Source organism: Thalassophryne amazonica, chromosome 1 (genome assembly GCF_902500255.1).
Source record: "Thalassophryne amazonica chromosome 1, fThaAma1.1, whole genome shotgun sequence".
NCBI classification, from domain to species: Eukaryota; Metazoa; Chordata; class Actinopteri; order Batrachoidiformes; family Batrachoididae; genus Thalassophryne; species Thalassophryne amazonica.
In genome coordinates, this window is record NC_047103.1 from 158,730,844 (window position 1) to 158,753,409 (window position 22,566).

Below are 22,566 nucleotides of genomic sequence, written 5' to 3' on the forward strand. Positions count from 1 at the left end.
TTTTTACTTCTATTTTGTCATTTGATTTCTAAATGGACCACAATGGAAACAAGTGTTTTCACTTTCTTGTGTCATCCATGTATTTTTAGTGTATTTACAATTATATTATGTCGTTACATTGAACTTACTAAATAAAATCACTCACCGCACTCATGATTTTAATATAAAGATGACTTACCGCCCTCTGCTGGAATGGTGTGTGAGTCCAGAAAGTAGTTAGCAACATCCATTGTTCAGTGTTATTAGCTAATATCCGTAGCTTCTCCAAAAATATTAGTCCTATTAATGTTCCATTTTCACATTGTTCGTCCTTGACACAAAATACATAACCATACCAAATGGCAAATGTTAGCTGTCCGCAGTTTGTCTGTAATTGAAGTTGCATACACACACATCTGCTGTAAGCAGGTGCTTTTAATTTGACAAAAAAAAAAAAAAAGATGGTGGTGGAAGACATTAAGGGGAGATAATGATCTAGTGGTTAAGCGTTGGGGTTGAGACCAGAGGATCCTCTGTTCAAATCCCACCCTGCCCGGAAAATCACTAAGGGCCCTTGGGCAAGGTCCTTAATCCCCTAGTTGCTCCCGGTGTGTGGTGGGGGCCTTGCATGGCAGCAGCTTGACATCGGAGTGAATATGAGGCATTGATGTGTAAAGCACTTTGAGCATCTGATGCAGATGGAAAAGCGCTATATAAATGCAGCCCATTTACCATTTATTTACCATTAAAACCATTACACATTTCACTCATTGTACCAACATGACACTTAAGTCACTCATGGGAAGAGCAACATAACACTTAACTAAGCTGACTAAACCAATTGAACTACAAAAACAATAAATCAATAACACCAACACCACTGTTAAACTATCATGAACCGCAATAACAACATTTAAAACTTCAAAAACCTGAACTCCCCAAATTGCTAATTTCTCCAAAAATATTTGTCCTATTAACTTTCTGTTTTTGCAGCGTTCATCCTTGACCCAAAATACATAAGCATACTAAACGGCAAATGTCATACCAAATGGACTTATGCTGAGCGCAGACAGATGGACAGGCGGACGGATGGACAATCGGATGGACGCAAAGCCTTCACAATACCCAATGACCACATTTTGATGGCCTTGGATATTGCGGCAAACTGTAGGACCAGCTTTTTTGGTGGGAATGAAAAAGCTAAGTGTGAGCATATTGGAAAACAAAGTACTTGTGGAACTCTTCTAGGATTTTTGTACATAAGCCCCTACCATCTGCCAGATCACTTTTCCTGCACAAACTCAAGCATTCAGGCTTTTTTTCTTCCTCCCTCCTTTTCTCTGCGCAGACGAATCTCTTAAATCCACCTGCAGCTGCAAGCTAAAGCCTGTTGCCAGTGGAATACAAATGGTTTGAACACCGCTTGTGACCTGAAATCCCCCACACTCGTGTGTTCCCACAAGTGGCTGCTCCTCCTCGGCTCCGTCCGGAGCCCATTGCCCATATGCCCTACGATAACTCCGACCAATCACTTCTCTGCTTCAGCATTCCTTTCTGCTCCTTTTCCAGCATCTCTCCCTTTGACGTTTTGGCTAATGCATATTGACAGGTCCTCTGCGTGTTCCTGGTTTTTGCTGAGTCTGTGTTTGCTGAGCTTCCTCCCCTCCCTCCTTTCCTAAATGGCCTCAGTGTTTTTTTATGAGCTTTGACATATTTCATTAGGCGGATGGTCTTAAGAGCTGCCTGGCTTCTTTAATCTGGCTAAAACCCTTTTCTCTTTAGCCAGAGCTGCTGCTCGGAGCCTTTCACTCCTCTGACTCTCTCCCTCCTCTTTCTTCTCCTTACATTTTTCTCTGCCACTTGCTTAAGCTGTCCCTTTCTCTCTCCCTCTCACCTTCACTCCGCAGCCTTTGTAGAGATTTTATTTTTTGCTTTCATATTTGTTACCGTTTTCCTTTCACTGTTTCTTCCTCCCATTTGCTCCTCTCCTGCATATTTTCTGTTTTCTTCTCCTTCACTTGCCTCATCCTCATTTTTAGTATCTTTTCACTCCCCAGCCTTCATCTCCTGCTCTTGCTTTCTCCCATTTTCTTCCCTCTTTCTATATTCGATTCTATTTTTGATCACTTTTATTCCCCTCCTTTTCAACAGACTGATCCTCTTATTCTCTCTCTCTCTCTCTCTCTCTCTCTCTCTGTCTCTCTCTCTCTCTCTCTCTCTCTCTCTCTCTCTCTCTCTCTCTCTCTTATGCAATTATTTCAAGTGTTCTCCTTACTTTGAATTTCCTCCACTAACTCAGCTACCAGCCCAGTGCCTCTCTCTAAGCACGTGCACGCGTGCCTGTGTGCATGTGCACACACAAACAGAACAAAGGCGAGGGACCGAATGAGCTTCCCTCCATTCGTCCTCCCCCTCACAGTTAAACATCTCCCCCAGGAGCACACTCGTCTGCCCACATGGGAGCACATCCTCCAAACAAACCTCCACTGTTAGGGTGCTCCACAGGTTTGTATTGTAATACTTCAACCGCATTGTACACATGTAGTTATTGTGTGTCTTTGTGCAGCCTGTTTTCTATGTTTGGGAGTTGTTAAGAGCTGTTGTGTGTATAACAGTTTTTGGATGTTCTGTTGGAGGTTCTCTCACCAACCCACTGCTATGTTAACTGTTGCCTATTGGTCTGCTTTGCTCCTTCCCTACACAATAAGACTTTAAAGCCAGTTAATTGTCCTCCACCTACTTTCCTTTTTAAGTTTTCCACTTTATTACAGTGCTGTGTTGTTCTTCTTGATTTCTTCTCAATCACTTCAGTTACAATTTCTATGTTCTTATTGATTTTTGTATCTGCTTATATGCAGGTAAAGTGGTAAATGGAGCGAACCCATGGGCTCCATGTTTACTTGCTGTGGCTCACTCTCCTAATAATCTCCCCAAAACGCTTCCTGCTAATTGGAGGTTTATCTAAGACACAGTTTCCCAGCTCACCACTCTCCCTGTGAATGCTTCCACTGCTGCATCCACCTTGCTCTCTGATATCAGCTCCAGCACCACCTGTGGGTTGCAACTGTGCAGAATAATTTCTGTATCTAGTCATCACTCCCCAATATCGCAAGTAATAATCTGCAGGGAATGATGAGGTAGGAGCAGAGACGGCAAACCCTGACCATGTGCTGCTGCTGCTCTAAAGATTCCTCCTACATGAGTTGTCTGAGCTAAATAAATGTCCCCTAAAGTTGATAAAGTTTAGGCTGTGGCTACCTGAAATCACTTTCAGGAGCTGGGATCCTCTTCACTGTGTACTGAATCATGTCCAAAGAAATCTGCCACATGGACATAGTTGACATTCTGTCACAAGTGATACTCTTTAAGTAGTAAAGTTATTCGACAGGTACCCAAAGATCATCTGAAGGGACAGAGTACTAAAGACGTACAGTCATCAGCTTTAGGTCACTGTATGGGTCATAGACGTCTATCAATCATACATTAAGACGGGAAGCACCAGGAACCTGAGTGCACTTGGACTTTTGTATCAGCTTCACTTCTCTCCAGTGACCTCATGACGCCATTTGCTCTTCTCAGGCGTCTCTTAATCTCAAAGGATAAGGACCCAGAAATATGAAAGTCACTGGTAAGATAAGTGAATATCTCTACGAATTCAGCATTTTCACTGCATACAGATACACTTCTGATGGCTACACCCAGGAAGTGATTGGAAACCTTGGATCTTAGTCTTCATCCAGAACATTTGCAAACTCCAACAGATGAATAGTCACTGCCAATTTTAAGGCCTTCCATTTGTTTGAAGTTAGACTTGGCCAGTGTTCTATCATCAAAAACAAATTTGGATTTGTTGTCACAGGTACCTGGGATTTTAGCAACACCAAAACATATCAAGTGCCAAAGCGTTCAGCTAGTCACCCGCTGTGAGTGTTACATGGCTGCACACAAGTCAGTTGTGTCTTTTTATGCACTCACTCACTTCTGTCATTGCCCAAGCACTTTTGTTGGCAGTGTGTTTTACTAGTCGCGCATATTCCTTAACAACCAACTCTCCCTAACCATCATCCATACTCTGCCAGTACCCCCACCCCCAAACACTGCTGTAATCCAGTAGAGGTAAGCAGTAATTATGAAATGGCCTTTACAGTCCTCTCTGGTTATTAAAGCCATTCATCTCCTTGGGGGCTGAATACATACAGCCCATATATCCCAGTTCTCTCATACATTTAAACAGCTAAATACAATTACTGGCAGTGCATCGCCTCAGTCCAGCTTCATCCACTGCCTCTGATAGAGCTGAGTGCTTTTAAATGGTAACAGAAGGCTGCAGAATGGCTCAACACGTCTTTAATTGCAGTGGAGCTTTGATTGTCCGGAATAGACTTTGAATTGAGTGGTTGAAGTGATTGAAAGTTTTGACACGTGGTGGTTAGAAAGTGAGAACGGAATCATAATGCTTTCTTGCTCTGCAGTGCTAAATACTTTAAAGGGGTTTTGAACCACTTTCTACACTTAAATCTGGTTACAGGTTCATGTTCAAAATCTTCAAAGTCCGACAGTCCCGTGTCTTGGCTTAATATGCCTCATTTTATCTTTAAAATCATATTCCAGAGCAGGTGGTTCAGTGGCAGAGGAGTTGACCTTAAAGCCGGCTGTTCAAGTGACCACTTACATGGACCCCACAGTACAACCAGGGCAAGTGTAATTGCTTGTTAACACAGCGTTTGGAGTCCAAAATGCCCATGAATAAGAGGCACAACACCCCAGCTTCATGCTGCTTAAATAGAAAACTGTATTTCGACAAACCCCAATTGGACTTGCGCCCTTTGCGCAAATCCTTTTTGCATCCACTGGGGGGGGCTCCCTACATTGGATTAGGGTCCCGTATGTGGGGAGACACAGACTACGGGATTCGGAGATAAGCTCTGGACCAGTGGGTGATTGGGGGGGGTGAAGACACCTGGTGAATATGTTTTATTGCATTTAATCTAAAGTGAAGCAGCAGGAATTAGTGACACAAGTGACTTTTGTTCTGCTCAGTTCCATCCATGAACACAGGAACAGGTGAAATCCTGGATGTACATCATATCTTATGAGGCTTTTGCAGATTTAAGTTGATTTATAGAAACACTTCAGCACAGAAATGGGCTTTTCTGTTCTTTATCACACTGTGTGGTCTTCCAAAGCTGCAGTCGAATTCAATCACTTTTATTGAACTCGTTTTCAGTGGGACTGAGTGGACTTTAGTGTGTTTGTTGATGTATGATGCGAGTTTTTATAGCCAAGTGTGGGTTTGGCTCTAGTTTTACTGTGTATGTGTTTCTATAACCGTATTTGTCGGATCAGTCCCTGTGCTCCCTTTTAAAACGATGGCCATCAGCAATAAGCCGCTTTTTATTGTCAACAATGTGTTGACAATAAAAACACCCACCTTTGCTTCACGCCCACCTTCTTCTTCGCGCCACCACGAGCTCTTTCAGTGGTCGAGCACCTGTTTTGTAGCTGTGGGAACCTTTCAGCCATTCTGCTGCAAACCTGCTCGCTGTGATGCGTATTGAAGTCCAATTGATAGGTAACTGTTAAGACCCTCCTGAAGAACCGCAGGAGATTTCAGCGGTGCACTGGAGCATGCTCATGTCTACGCGTGCACTTGTTGTACACTGCAGCCGTGGCAACTATGTCAATTTTCATATAAATGTGACAGCATCTTGTGAAATCATGGAAACGGAAACTCGCAGCACACCTGACGGTTTCACTGGTGAGACCGGTTGAGAGGGTTCAGCAGACTCGTGTGTGTGCACGCACGCAGATTTTTTGTGAGTGCATGAGCAGGTCCTATGTTACGAACATGTGGACAGGTTTAATCACTGCTGCCAATATGGTGCTGGGTTTGCGGCAATTTCTTCCCCATCAGGATTGCTGAAAAGCTTCCTCTGGGATTCTGGGATTTGAACTTGACTTATTGAACTCAGATTCCAGACCGCTACACCACTCAACCACTGTGTCAGAAGAAAATTCTCTCTAGATCCTTTAAACATACTTTCATGCAAGCCCAGAATGGTTTAAACACCTTATGGGCTATTCCCCCAATTGCCAACATCTTTGAAAATTATTACCTTATGTCAGCATTTAGCCAGACAAAATTGTTTTGGGAATTTCTGACCACGCATTTGGAAACTGCTAAAATGGATTTCAGAAAAGGAAGGACATTTTATATCTTGAACTTCAGCTGTTTCTTAGGTGACTGTTTGGTGGCACTTAAATCCCAACAATCCATTATGTTGAAGGAACTTCTAACCATCTTACACTAAGATTCATAATGTATGAATCTAACGGCGGTAGACTGGCGTGGACCAATTTAGTCCAGGGAACTGTCCAGTTTTATGAACATTCCCCATTCTGGAGATACAGAAAGAACCATATGTTTTTGGACAGTGACACTATTTCAGCAGTGTTGCCTCTGTACAACACCATCATGAGGTCAAAATGAAACTTTCAAAATTGTAGCCACTTTCTACAGTGCCTTTGTTTTCAAAGGCCATAAGTAACTGTTCATTGAACGAAATTTGAGGATTAGTGTTCATATAAATAATTTTCAAAAGCTGCAAATCGTGGAATTTTTCCGCATCACTGAATAGGTTTTGGATTTAATTTACATCAGTAATATGTATGATATTTATGGTCAGTTTTCTCTGTAGTCAAGAAAATCAAGTTACTGGTGGGTCCTATTTAGGCCCATTGGTGCCTGTGCTTATCCCGGAATTCCGTAGTGTGAGGCAGATGAGAGTCTACAGCAGGGGTGTTCAAGTCCAGTCCTCGAGGGCTGTTGTCCTGCAACTTCAAATGGCTGAATTACCTCCTCAGTATGCAGTCAAGTTCTCCAGAGTGCTGCTAATGACCTCATTAATTGACTCAGGTGTGTTGAAGCAGAGACACATCTAAAAGTTGCAGGACACCGGCACTTGAAGACTGGAGATGAAGACCACTGGTTTACAGCTTTACCTGGAAGGGACAGCGGTCCATAGCAAGTTGCTTTTCCAACCAAAGCCAGTACCCGTTTACAGCAGGGTGGGCTGGGTCAGTGCAGGTCGAGTGTCTTGTCCAAGGACACAGACAACTAGCGTGACCACAACACAAACTAAAGTCTATACTTTGCTAGGCCAGCACCAAATTCACTGAGCTTGACTCTGTCTAAGTTTGGCAGGTTTTCAAAACTGGGTGAGGAAAGGCACCAAGACATCCATGACAACTCTGAAAGAATTATAGGTCTCTGTGGCTGTAACTTGAGAAATTGTACATAATGCAGGTTTTGCCTGTTCCACCACCAGTCACAGCTTCATGTTGGAGTCGAACAAAGAAGAATTTTCATGCAAGAAAATCAAGGTTTCAGTCTGTGGTTTCTTGTAAACTGTAGATGAAATTAGAGATCTTCTTTTTAAGAAAATCCTTCTCTGTGCTGACGGTCCTGACTGTATGTGGTATTTGAAATGAGAACCTTTCTCTATGCACTTAGTTGCCATAGTAATATTTTATTTTTGCATCTTGAGGAGAGACTTGGCACACTTTGAGTTCTTGCAAAGGCCAACATTACAAATGTGGTGAAAAATTATTTTATGTCATAAGGCAGAACTTGCTATAGTCTTTTCCTCTGTCCTGCTTTTGTGTAATGCTTGAGGTCAAGAGCTGATGTCAGAGATGATGCCGTAATCTTCAGTAAATTAGTCTGACTTGAAGAAAATAGTTGAAATTTTCAGAGTGCTGTTGATTAAGTTGGTTTTCTCATCAGGACAAAGACAACAAAAGGTCCTGATGATTCCTTGCACATTCCTTGAGGCCTCAGAATACACAAAAGATTTGTGAGGCAGACAAAATGCACATTGCTCCTCAATAAATCTCGATTTTATTTGATTCTGCTATTTCTACATCGGCTATTGAGGAAAGGTGAGACCAGATCATGCAGCTTGGTAATCCCCGTGCATCGAGGTATGTGATGTTTGCACCATGTGCAGCTACGTGACCATATTCTGCAGTTTGTTCATTTTCTCTTCTTTTTCATCTCCTCTTGATGGGGACCTGTCAGGTCCAACAGCTCCTTGAATGTCTGTGTGACCTTAGTATCCTGTAACAAAAGGTTTCTTTCCTTCCTCCATGGCTTCAGAATGACAGGAGTGCACTCACTCTTGAGAATATTGTAGTTCTCTCTCACGCGGATCATTTCTCCAGCTGTTTCGACGTGGACTCTGTGTTGTAGTATACAAATGTTTTTTCATTCATGCAATGGCAAGAATTTTTCATGAGGTGAAAGATGAATGTTCCATTCAACAAAGCGTAGCTGAGTTGAATGGAACATTCCATCTTTCACCACATGAAATATTTTTTCCATTGCATGAATAACAGTCACATGAGCCTTGTCATGTAATATTTTATTAGTTTAGAAACAAGAGAAAAGGGACTTTTTTGTGTGCATCACTCGTCCTTTGACGTCAAGAGGCTCAAAACAGTCCAACACGAACTTTAAATAGCAGACCAATCCAAAATTGTTCTCAGTCAACTTGCAAAAGCAATCTTGATGATGTAGTCTGTACCTGATGCTGTGCAGAAATAAACCCGCCATGTTTGTTTTTAAGCTAAGCGCTGTCGCCGCTAGCATGAGCACGCGCAGTGGTAGCGGTGTGCAATAGCACAAAATTAATAGAACCAAAATTGCATGGTAAATATAACCAAATTTGCACAGTCAGTGGAACATATCACAAATCATATGAATAATCCATATCATGTGACATACAAACCACCATCAGGCATTACATAAAACCCTTTAAATAACGGTTAAGTGGATCCTTGTTATTTGATTGGTGCTTTGTATGTCACGTGACATGGATTATTCATCCCATTCCTGTTGCATTGCATTTAGAATGCAAATTTGGTTCCATACGTTTTGTACCATTGCATGCTGCAAACCCTGCCCACGCACACACTAGTGAGGGCGACGCTTAACTAAACATGGCGGAATTTGTTTTGCTGACGGACAACAATTTCAACGAGTTAATTGACGATGCTAATTCTTCTAACACTCACGCTGTTCATGTTATATAGCGAAAAATAAAAGTTGTGAGAGACTTCGGGCCACATGTTGTTTTTGTTCCACTTGGGGTTTTATAGGTGCAGACCAAATTTGAACTCAATCAGATAAGATTTAGAGGTCCCCCAGAGTGACACATTTTCCTCTCCCTCTGCTGGCAAGGCAACGTCACGGTAATGGGAGAAGACTGTGATGCATTATTTTTCTTTTACAGGTACATGTGATGGCTTCTCATCACAAAAAATGGTTGATTGGCAGTGGTGGGCACAGTTCCACTTATCCGCTAACCACTAATTATTGAAGCTAATGTTTTCTTTATTGGATTAGCTTTTCAGATAACTTTGAAAACCATCATTGGATCACTTATCTTCTGATAAATTTTGGTCCAATAATTTTTAGACTGCTAACATATTATTGCAAGCTTAGTGAATAAAGCTTTAACAGTTAAATATTTTTAAAGCCTGATATCAAAGATTTTAGAGCCTACCTATTAAATGTTTTGTAGTAGATGTACAGTTCTATCCTCTACAGACAAAGCAGAGCTGGTTTCAGAAGAAACCGCTCTAACCTCTGCAATCAGAGGATAACTGTTCACAGAAGAGAACCAACTGTTCACAGAAGAGAACCAAAATGAGAGCTAAAAAATAATTTCTCTTGACACCCTACTAACTAGCCGGCAATACCACCCATGTCATCCAGAGGCATACAATTTTAACTTGATTAAAATTGTAACCAAACTAATTTCGAACAAGTTATTTAAATTAACGTCGTGTCTGAAGTTTTATAAAGTGAAAATATTAGCTGTAGGTATTGCACTAATTTTAAAGGTTTTAGTGTGGACATGGTGTGAGCGCAGTGCATTATGGGTACTGTAAATGTTCACGACAGGAGAAATGCATTTGAGGCGCTTTGATCAGGCGCCACACAGACAGCAGCATTACACCCTTTGTATATTGTGCCTAAACCTCTCATGAATATATTCTCTGGGTTTATAGACGTTGATATTGTGTTTGTTTTATGTAAAAATGCCAGAAGAAGCTCAGGTTGCTTCTCCATTATTTTCAATTGGAATCACTGTGAGCTGCAGTCGCTTCCTGTTTGCTCTTTAATGTCCTGGTTATTGTCCTTTACAACACTGTTTGTTGTCTTTGTTCCAGAGTAATATATATAAAATGTCTGAAATTCGGTTTGTGTTTATTAAATTCCACGCAGATTAAGCGTAGCAGAGACGGATTATTTATTTGGAATATTTGTTTTAGCAAGTTTTCATGGTCTCTACTGCCGTCTACTGGCCAGTAGTGTTCATGGCAGTATTCACCCTAAGTATTGAGATATTCCATAATCCTTTGCGCATAAGAGCGTTGCTGCAGCAGATGAAAAGAAAGAAAAATGTACTCAGGAACTGCTGCAACCTGTTACCAAGCATTACGATTAACGGCACGTGTTGCTGGAGAATTATCAGGAACCATTACGCACGGTCAAGAATAATGTTCCACGTTGTTGCGCGCTATCACGCGTAACAGTGCATTAAGTTCTGTCACATTGTGAATGAGGCGAATTGTCTCCACACACACCCCCATATTCATCCAACCGTCAGTTGCTGAACAATTCAAATTGCGCCAGTTTGCTCCTCAGAATCCAGCAGAAGCAGATGCATGCTTAGTTGGGCTCTGTGCCATGGAGTAGCGCAGAAAGGAGAAGACTGAGAGAGCCAGATGTGTGGCTCCAAGCGGCTCTCATCTCGCTCGATTTCCACAACATCAGGCACAGCAGCAGGTGGAACACCTGCAGGAGCGTGCTGAGGAGCATTGGAACGAGGCTTTTAGCCGACTTGGCGTCACTGTCCTGCTTCAGCATACTGCAGCAATGAAACTGAATGCAGTACAGCAGGGTTTAATTGTGCGCACGTAAGAGAATAATGCTGTCACGCTCTATTAAGGATCACCACTCAAGACGGATCAGCACACTCAGTTGTAACCTCCATGGCATGAGACGAAATGAGGGTAGTGTGTGACATTTGTAGAAGATTTTTAGGCAGCCAAAAACATTCTCCACAAAAATCACGAATATCACGCACCAACACGCACTATTAAGAAACCTATTCAGATTCCTTAAGTCACATTAAGAATGTCAGGAAAGTGCCAAGAATTACGCAAATATGACATTTGTAACGCATCTTGCCTATGAGTAAACTCACCATAACTGTTTTTCCAAGTTGACTGAGAACAATTTTGGACTCCTATTTAAAGTTTATGTTGAACTGTTGATGTCAAAGCACCACACCAAAATGTAAGTCCCTTTTCTGTTCTGTATAACTTAATATAATATTAAATGACAAGCATCTAACTTAGCCGTTATATAAAACAAATAATGAATGTTTTACATTCTGAAATGAATGAATAATTAATTTGCTGAAAGCTGGAACGTACCATCTTTCACCTCCATGAAATATTCGTACCACTGAACTCATAAACATTGATTATTTGTATATTTTGTAGCCATGCGAATGTGTCATCACTGACAGTGATTCGATACGCATCTCGATACACTACCAGCGATAACATAAAATATAACGATACATGACGGTACTGATGTTACAATACGATACAATTCACCCCTGTTCCTGATTTGATGCAATTTGATATGTATTTGACGGCGATTCAATTCCTCACAATGTGATACGATGTAATTCAACATGATGCAAGGAAATTATACCAAAAATTTAAATAAAAAATAAGAAGCTGCAGTTGATTGATCTGAGTCTACGAGAGGCAGAGAATTTGTTTTACTCCTTATAAGCAGCAAATTTACCAGATTCAACATTAAGGAGCAGGAATCTGTTCCCTCATATTTGGAACCTGTTTGATCACACTGTCAGAACTTAAACAGTAAAACAACGTCACTCTCAATGAGTGACTTCAAGTGAGTCACTCATTGACAGTGTACTACCACCTTGGCAAAAGTAGTTTGAGATACTTTCTTACCAGTTTTGCTGAGTTAGGGGGCACAGCGGTAGCCATGGCATTCTTTCGAAACGACCTGCATCTTGTCAAGTTTCCCATCTTTTTTTTTTTAAGCCAAAATAATTCCAAACGTCTGATTTTAATGTTTTAGGTGCATCAAAAATCTGTTATGACTGTTTGCACCGTTGTTATGGGCCTCCATTTTGAAATTGATTTATTGTTGCGGTAGAAATGTGCTTTTAGGCTTCCGTCCGTGGTGCATTCAATGTGTGTCGGAAAGAAATCGATGCGAGCACGCAGCAACCGATCCATCGCGATTTCATCCATCAGTTGAATCGATGCACACTGAATGAATCTGCACTCGCATTGCACACGTTTGTATCTAGATACCGATTCGTATCGATTAATCTCCACATCCTAATATTATGACATCCATATCACATCATCATTTACAGCAGGGGTGCCCAAGTTCAGTCCTCGAGATCTACCTTCCTGACACTCTTAGTTGTCTCCCTGCTCCAACACACCTGAATCCAATGAAAGGTTCATTAAAAGCCTGCTAACGAGTCTTTCATTGGATTCAGGTGTGTTGGAACAGGGAGTGTCAGGAAGGTAGAGCTCCAGGACCGAACTTGGGCACCCCTGATTTACAGTCTGACCATCAACACAAAGTACAGGTGATATTTAGAGCCAGCATGGAAGTTATAATAATTGTATTATCCTCTTGACTACCAGAACTTATATATATTTATATATGTCCTGGTAGTCAGGAGGATATTGAACAGGTCTTCCAACCAGCCTGCTTCCTCCATAGCCTTGATGTTAAGAACAGTCAATAAAACTAGCTTGAATTGGTTGAATTTTTGTGCTTTTATTTTTGAGAATTAATAACTAACAAAGCTTGCCATCCTAAAGATACTCATCCTGTTGGAATTCTTGAGTCAAAACAGTTTAGTTACTATCAATGTATTGTCATCTACTAACATTCAGTAGAGAAGAAATAGATCCTGTATAGTCCCTGAAGCCTACTGCTGCCAGTGCTTATCCCTGGATACCATAGTATGAAGTACATGAGAGCCTGTGAGTCCCTCTGGGCACAATGCCAATCCATCACAGCATACTTACCCAGCAAAAGGCGGTTCCCATTTGCACTTGGGTAGACTGGGACAATGCAAGGGAGTTGTCTTGTCCAAGGAGACAGACAGGTAGTGTGACCTGGAATTGAAACTAAGTGTACATATTGGAAGCCCAAATCTTGTCCCATTGAGGTACTCACTCTGCTGAATGTAGTTGACAGATGGACCTGTTAAACTAACTGTATCGGATCTGCTGTGGTGATCCCAACTGAAAAAGGGAGAAGCCCAAATAACTTATATTTGGATCTTGTAGCAAAGTTTCTGTATCAGGGCTATAGCAGTTTAATTGCTCTGAGGTGGTGTGGTTGCTCTGCTTTTTCATTTTTAGGGTTATTTTCACCATCTACAAACATTTTTCAAGGGTATTTGAAAGGTTGGGTGTTTGTGATTCTGCTTATCGATTCCTGTTTCTCCATGATGCAAACTGGATGTTAAGCTAAGAAAAATGTTCAGGCATGTTTGGCATAGTTAATTACTCTGACTTAGTCAGAGTTGTTCAGTGCATGTATTTTGTTTATTTTGTTAATAATGACAGCTGGTGCTTCCTGTTACATGTCTGCAGAGATTGCGCAATGTGACCTCCAGCTTATTTGATCTGTAGTTGTCATTAGTCTCTAACTGGCTGTTAATGATTCTTCAAGTAATGAAGCTTTTGTTGGAGCAGGTGGCTGTGAGTCTCCTTCAAGTGCCCAGGAATTAACTCATTTCTTAAACCAGGATTCAACTTGCATAGTTAATACTGCTCTTTGACCATTTTGTTTTAACATCTTCCATTTTATTGCCAACAAGAACAATGCTTAACAGCTAGCTGTCCCTGGTTCTGCTGGAGGTTATATTGATGTGATATGTTCAGAATCAGCGAATGCAAGATTAAAACACTGCACAGTGTTTCAGATCGAACTCTTAGTCAGATCTGATGTGCCGCCCGACTTGAGGCTAATTAGCTTCCCTGCGTACAAATTGCCTTGACATTGTTTTCTGAACCGAAGTCACACTTTTGAACATTCACTGTGGCCCATCTTTTACACTGTTGCAGCATTAGCATGCATGCTACCTCTTATGTAAACAGACACGCTGTTGTGTCGAAGAGTGGCTTAATCACACAGACAGGCTGTAGCCACAGTGCCTCTTGCTTTTTAGATATTTAGATATACCTTTGCATACTGGTATAGTTCCATCTTAGATTTTGGAATATAATATATAAGATATGCCTTACTGAATTTTCATGAGCAGAACTGAAATTCTGATCAGACAGTTTACCTGCTGACTTGCAACTTCTGTTTTAACAACCATGATGGAATTGTCAAAGACAAAAAAAAAGTGCCGGGTGCCTTTATGGATTTGAATGTTTAACAGTTATTTTCAGTCCTGAACGGCAGTTGTAAAGGGTGTTTCTCACATGCAGATGGAAACTTTAAAGTGTAATTCTGAGGTGTGTTGTGCATAAATATGGTGCATTCGTACTCTTTCAGGAGCCCCGTGTCCTCCACTTTTACACCAAAACATACGGTCAGAACCCGGCCTTGTGGTTGGATGTTGGATGGTGCAGCTGTGAAGGACGCTGCCCGTCGTCACAGCCTGTTTGGCTGTTGTGCTGTTTGTCAGATCTTTTCACCAGCTTGAATCGGTGGCAATCACGCAGACATGATGTGAACGGATCTGCGAGAGCATCTGCTGCCACAGTGGGCAGCGATACATGATAAACGCTGATTTCACCCTCTATTGGATCAGGCTGGTGATGATAGCCACTTCACACCCGCTCCTCCGTCCTAATAAACACTCATTATTCATTTACCTCCAGTCTCAGCCGCCTCACGTGCGTGGAGCACCGATGGTGAAGGGCTCACACTGTTCTCAATCTCAAACAGTAATACGAGCTTTTTTTTTTTTTTTTTTTGGCCCGCATATTTCTGTTTTGTGCACACGTGTTCTCACGCACTCAGAAGAAGGCGCCGTTTCTTTGTGTCTTGTGCAGCGCCGCATCAGCAGGGAGCTTAATTCCATCAGGCTGGGAGCCGGACAGCCATAATTACATTTGTGACACAAATCCTGCCTCTCAAATTGAGCATTTTATTCCTGAGCGCGCCCCCCCCCCCCCCCCCCCCTCTATTTATAACCCTGTATTCCCCATAAATCCCACTTCCTCTGAAAAAGTCAATTTAGGACTTAAAAGGCAGCAACGCTTGGCTTACTTTTCCCTTTTCCGCTAATATCGCCGCTTCAGTTTCACTTCTCCTTCTCTCGCTTTGGAGCTTTGAAGCCATTGAAATGACAAAAACGTCTTAAGCAGTGAGCGCCGTGATACGAGAAGAAAAAAACCCCATCTCTGTTGAAGAGTACTTGTCATCGGGATACAAAGCCAGGATGAGTTGGAGCACTTTGGTGACCGGATCAGATGCCTTTGTGGTCCAAGCCGTTTGTCTTCCATCACTTTGTCACGCAGCCTGCAAGCCGCTCCCGCTGCGGCAGCAGCATCTTCGTACACGCGTTTGCCTTTTTTCTTTTTTCTTGCTTGACATTCACTCTCTTTTCTTTTTGCCCCCCCCCCCCCCCCCCCCCCCCCCATCTCCTGCTGAATCAGCTGTGGCCTTCATCGCTTTCCTCCTCCTCCTCATGCACCTCCATCTCCCCTCCAGTCGGAGGCCGTGCCCGCTCGCCGGCTCGCCCGTGCACGCTGTATGATGGAACTTCATTTATTCCCCCTCTCCCTCGTTTATGCATGAGCCTGTCAGTTCTCATCGTGCCGTTTCTCACCTGTCCCTGTACCACTTCACCTCATTCATCCGTTCTTCCCCCACTTCCTTTGTTTTTTCCCGTTCGTTCCTGTCAGATCTGTTTTCCACTCACTCTTCTCTGGCTCCCCGCTTCCCATTTTTTTTACAGCTTTATATTTTCTAGCTTTTAACCTTTCTGAGCTTCATTTCAAAAATGTTATAAAGTACTTGTGCTGAAGCTGACTGCTCACTTTTAAATCCTTCCAGTATCTCGTGGGCACATAAATTTATATTCATATATTTCACATGAATTCAGAAGTCTGTTAACTGGTTATAATTACCTCTGTGGAGGAGGATATGAGGTCATCAGTGTCTTTGTTGTTTTGTTTGTTAGCAGGATTATTATTAATAAAATATGTTTGAGGGGAGGGACACAAGCTCACAAGCAGCACATTAAATTTTGGTGTAGATCCAGATGAAGGAATCTGCTAATCTTTGATCCTGATCCCGGTTGCAGGATCAAAGCAGTCAGGATATAAATTGATGGATCAAATGTCAGGAACATGACAATGATAAAATATCAGGATCAGTGATGAGGGCCAAAGGTCAGTGTCAACTGCTTCATGTGAGACACAACAGTTCCACATTAAGATAACATCGGCAATACTTAGAAACACAAAAAACTAAACACCTCTGCTGGAAATTTATAAAACACAAATGTACCGCAAAGTTCCTCAATGCAACAGATGTTATTGCACTGGGTACCAGACGTCGCTGGGAAGTAACTTGCAGTGCACTGGTGTCCCATCCAGGGGACTCATAGACTCTTTTGCCCTTCATGCTGAGGTATCCAATAATAAGCTCGGACTCGATGGACATCAGGTCCAACACCGGACTTACTGCTTCTTCTTCTGTAACTTCAGTGATTCTCCTTTATCTTCAACATCCATCCATGTCTTCACTCACAGGGCCTGTCCCTCTATTTGTTCTTTTGTCTTTCAGAGCCTTCTGGTGGTGGGACGCTCGGCCCAACCCTGGGCCTCATGAAGTCTAGTTCCTTGGAAAGCCTTCAGACCGCCATGTCGGAAGCCAAGCAGAACCATATCCAAACCCACGTGCCCTTTCACCGCCCGCGGCCACATATGGTCCGGGGACGGGGATGCAACCAGAGTTTCCGCATCGCTATTGACAAATCTTATGACGGCCGCTCTGAAGACGGTAAGGGTTTTGAAGATGCAAAATGTGGTTTCACAGTTTTCCAAGAGAAAGTTATAAACTTATGTATTAGAACTGCTTTTGAAGATTGCAGTGGAATGAAAGAAAACAAACTGTGCTTTTTAAGGGATTGTTGCCTTTAATCTGTGACTGTCACTGTTCTAATATTGGAGTCTCTCCTAGATATTGTATCCATATTAAATTAGAGGTTACATTGCCAAGGCTCATCCCTTAGGCTTTATAACACACTGGCACTCAGAAGGAGCTAGAGGCCTGCCAAGGGACAGTGCTTAGCCTAAGTACCTTAATGAAATGTTACATGATTTTAGCCACTCAGCAATTTCAGAAGAGGAACTTTATATCTTACAGCAGCATATTTTTAATGCTCTACCATCAGAACCCACAGTCATGTGGGATGTTGAATACTTGACTACTGAAAACAGAAGGTGCAAGTTAGTAATTAAAGGTGTAATTCCCATCAGGTTTTTTGAACCATTTCATTCATGAAAAGGTTCGTTTTGGACACCAGTATAATTTTGGTGCTCAGATTAAGTATTTCTAATCTTATATTAGCAGTATGGTTTAAAATTCATCTTGTCTTGAAGAAAATTAAACATTAAGCATTAAAATTAAGCATTTTGGCCCATGTGGGTTAAAATACAGCTACAAGACATGACACATTATCTGTGGCGATGTCGCCAGTGATGCGGGGAGTTTTGTTATTGTTGAATGTGGCATTATTCCAAGTCATACAAGATATAGTTTTTGGCATTAAGGAGCAGAAGAAATTCAGTAGACTTCAGCTGTAACAGAAACTGCCAAAAAAAAAAACCAACAGAAAAACAAAGATGTAAAACTGAAGCATAAAGAGGCAACCAGAGATCACGCTGAGTAGAACATGATAGTTTTTCTGGATATTTGCTGGACAAATAACACTACGCTGACATGGGTCTGTTGTTTACGTTTCTAATCTTAGTTACAATGAGCAAGTAAAAAACTTGGTTTGCTAAGATAAGTCCGTGGGGACACAAAGGTTTTAGCACAGCTTTTTTCATTTCTGTTCATTTTATGAACTCTTATTCCAATTAAGGTGGGGGGGAGGGTTGAAGTCTATCCCATCAGTCATTGGGCAAAAGGCAGGCTATACCCTAGACAGGCCATCTAGTCCATGAGCCAGTCATGAATTTTGACCTAATCAGTACCACTTAAGGGGGGGAACGACACTTAGAATCCAGCCTCAGTGTATCATGGCTTACACAAAAATGTATGATAGCCATCCCAGGGTGGTAGCTGTAGCCAGGTAGGGGTCAGTGAAGAATTACACAGAGGTCAAACTTTAAAAATGCTCCAATCATGTTGAAAACTATATCACATTATTTGTCTGATCATAACAATTCAAAAAAGGTATAGTTTGGACTATCTGTGATGGAATGTTCTGGAGTTTTGGGGTAAAAAAACAAAAATGGTGGCAAAGGTCAATTTCAGTTTGTACAGGGGTCAAAAGTTAAAGTTGCTCCAATTTCAGCAAAAATGATGCACATTATTGGTTGAAATAAAAGGATCAATAAATGGAATAGTTTTGACTGCGTTGAATGCTTTGTCTCCAAAGTAAAGGTCAAATAAGGTCAACATCCATTGTAGTCTGACACGTGACATATGTTACCTGTAACATGATAACTAAGTGTGACAGATGGTGCAAACTATTCCTTTTTAGAACCCTATTAACCCAAACAATAATTTGCACAATTTTTTACTGAAATTGGAGCAACTTTAATATTTGACCCCTGTACAAACTGAAATTGACCTTTGTCACTGTTTTTGCTGTTTTGACCCCATAACTCCAGAACATTCCGTCATAGATAGTCCAAACTATACCTTTTTGGAATTGTTATGATCAGACAAGTAATGTGATATAGTTTTCAACATGATTGGAGCATTTCTAAAGTTTGACCTCTGTGTAATTCTTCATTGACCCCTACCTGGCTACAGCTACCACCCTGGGATGGCTATTATACGTTTTTGTGTAGGTCATGATACACTGAGGCTGGATTTTAAGTGTTGTTTTTTCCCCTTAACTGGTACCGAAAACCTACTTGGCCCATGGACTAATCAGTCTTTCACAGGACTAGCACAGCTTTATGAAAAATCCTTTTCCTAGTCCTACTCATTTCAGAGTTCCCAATTTCCAGTGTGAACTTCTAGCACTGCCCATGTACATATGCGCTTCCTCCATGTCTCTCATGGAATACATTCACTGTATGTGCCGTAGAATTTCCCCAAAATAAATACTTTCTCCACAATAAAATTAGCTGTAGTTTGCAGTGTACCACAGAAATAAAGGTACTTTATAATGTACTATTTGGTGACACAATTAAGTTCATGTGGAATGTTGTCCAGTGATCTGAATAATATACCTTTGTGTGTCTTTTGAGGTGTATTCAGGTTGCAGAGAGAGAGACTGTTTTAATTATTTGATCTTATTTTGCACTGTGTTTACAAAATGTGCAACTGATCAACCATCCCTTTGAGCTTTTAATCAAACATTAGACAGAGATATATTTGCACTAGCCATTCGGTTCAACTTTGTTTTGTTTTGTGTAGATTAAAATTTAATGCAGGCATTGAGGCATTTAGCTCTGATGCTGATGGAACACTTGCCTCCGGCCAGCCTCGCCGCACTGAGGGAGAGCCGCTGCCTAATAAAAGCCTAAATAGCTTACTGAACACCCATCTCATACAACCTGACAAATGTAATGTGTGCGGCTACATGTTTTCACATCTACTGTGTCCGTTGCCCCCATGGCTTAGTGGCTAACCTTGACAACCCATTACCCTCTGTAGATGACGATCTGTCAGAGCAAAGCTCAGGTCAAGACACGCCCGCAAGCAGCTCGTCTCGCCAGGACCTGGATGCAGATGACGGCAAGAAGAAACCAGTAGGGAAAAAGAAAGAAAAGAAAGGCAAAGGAAAGAAGAAAGCAGATGATTCCTTGGAGGATCTGGAGAAGAAGACCAAAAAGAAAGGATTTGGCATCTTAAGGTAGGATGTCCGACTCCAACATTTCTAAAAGCTTTGGTCAGAAGTCAACACTTCCCTGTCGTTGTGCTTATTTGTTCCACAAAGACTTGTAAATTTGGGGATTCTAGTTTGGATGAAGTTTTCAGGCCCCATGGACTGTAAAGATAAGATGAACTTTATTGAGCCCACCGCAGGGAAAATCACTTGTTACAGCGGCAACAACATTAGTAAAGAAATGTATTAGCATCATACATTAGTAAAGAAAAAAAATACATTACAGAAAAGTGACTAAAGTATATTGCAATGTTTGCTGATGGGAGCATAAATACTGATGTGAACAGATTACATGAAAATTGAATATAAGTGAGTTTACATTTGTGTAGATATGGCAAAGTTATTGCGCGGGATAAATTGCACAGTTGTGCATGTAATAAGGTAGTGGTAGATGTAGTTAATAGTGCAAAATCAGCAGGTGGTTATGGTGCTAAAAGCATTTTTGAGGTATTATACAGTCTGAGTGCAGTTGGAATAAATGACCTGCGGAGGTGTTGTGTTTTGTATCAAGGGTGCAGCAATCTATTACTGAAGGAGCTACTTAAGGCTCCCGCAGTCTCATGTGGGGGGGGGGCTGTCCATAATTGATGTCAGCTTAGCCAATTTATGTTTCTGAAAATTATGTTTTTGAAAGCTTAGCAAATAAGACCTTATGGGATTTGTGTATTGACAGTTTTCAGAAATCTAACAAATCGTGTTCCCAATGAACAAGAAGGTGGTGAATTTCTGGTTAAATGGACTATACTTTATATTTAAAGTTGAATTTTATGTTGCTGTTTGTCTTTCTGGTACACGGGCACTTCAGAGTCAGCACAGTGGATCCAGTACAGATCTGCATTGGGGCTTGGCACAGGTTCTTTGCCAGATGCCCGTACCCATGCAACAAAGCAGAATGGCTGTAGAATTATATGTAGTGTGTAAAATTCATGCTTGGATGTGTCTGAACCTGGTTGGTTGGATAGGTTTGGTAGAGGTAGGATAGGATCTCTGACTTTGCAATTGGCTTGATTTGCCTAGAATCTGTTTTTTCAGCTTCAGGTTGTGTGCGTTTCGTTCTCATTTACAAGCATTTTTCAAGGCTTGAGGTAAACAGAATGTCATATACTTCTGCTACTGCTAGATTTCATGTAGAAGCCCTGTCCTACTTTCCCTGTAGTTTGGATAAATTTCCCACTGAGCACAGCAGATTAGTGGATATTGGATTATTGGATATAAACACAACCTTCTCTGTAATGGAGGGTATCCATTATCTCTCAATCCAGAGTTAAGTCGCACCGACCCAAACTGCTTGTCAACCCTTTATCACCATGTCACTGTTGTGATTGTGGTGGTCCAATCCTCCAACAGCAGCAATGCTTATCTGTTGGCAGTGACATGGTGTGGTCAGTGTATCACTACACTTCTAACACTTGAGATTCAATTAAGCTGCGGCAGGAGATAGCGTGGGCTGAGTGTCAGCCTACAGATGGCAGATAAGAATCCAATCGGCCACAGTGTCAAGGGCAATAATGTAAGAGACGTTCACACACTTACGCTCATAGTGGAGAATAGAACCGAGACGAAGGATGTGCAAAGTTGCAGAGGGAGCCTTACAGTGTCTATTTCTCAAATAATTCTTTTTAGTGCACATGTTAAGCACTGTAACATGAAGAAGCTGGTGTTGCTCGTTTTGCACATAGACTGTACGGACATAGGACAAACCGTCCATGATGCCATACATAAGTTTTTGGAAGAGCAAGTTTGAGATTCAAATGTGGTCGGTCTAAATGTTGCCATCTTGACAGTGGCTGTGGACACCCCTTTTACCATTTATGGGTTGGCCATGTTTTCCAAGCTAGCTAAGGCTAACTAGCTGTATAATTCTTCAGTAACTGTAGCACCATCAGTACAGCTAACATCAAACTATTGACATGCTAATTATTGAAATCATACTAAAATTTCACTCAGCGGAAATGCTGGAGCACAGACTTCTTAGATGCGCTGTCAGTACATTAGCCAGAGTCAGTCATATTATCTCAGATATGTGTAATACAATGCTCAGAAAGGACAAACCCGATTGGGTCTACAGCAGCTAGCAGCCACTGTTAGCAGCAGGACCCGGCACACTAGCTGTCACTCAAAATACTACACACTAATTTTTTTCATAATTTCATGCTTTATTTTTATTTTTATTTTATTTTATTTTTTAGCACTGTTGTTGTGCGTTACCTGTGCTGCTCCACAGCCTGTCTAGTGGATTTTTATTTTGTTTTAGCACTGTTGTCGTGCGTTGCCTGTGCTGCTCCACAGCCTGTCCAGTGGATTTTTATTTTTATTTTATTTTTTAGCACTGTTGTCGTGCGTTACCTGTGCTGCTCCACAGCCTGTCCAGTGGATTTTTATTTTTATTTTATTTTATTTTTTAGCA

The 22,566-nt window shown here is 41.5% G+C and overlaps 1 protein-coding gene across 4 annotated transcripts in view; it reads left to right on the forward strand.

The window, feature by feature from the left end:
* The window catches only part of LOC117516430 (partitioning defective 3 homolog B-like), a 417,292-nt gene that overhangs the window by 213,814 nt on the left and 180,912 nt on the right, over nt 1–22,566 (forward strand). For all 4 annotated transcript variants that reach the window (XM_034177373.1, XM_034177374.1, XM_034177375.1 and 1 more), the window contains 2 exons: nt 16,874–17,089; nt 19,928–20,126. In XM_034177373.1, the coding sequence (XP_034033264.1) occupies nt 16,874–17,089; nt 19,928–20,126 (415 nt within the window). The remainder of the gene's footprint in view (nt 1–16,873; nt 17,090–19,927; nt 20,127–22,566) is intronic.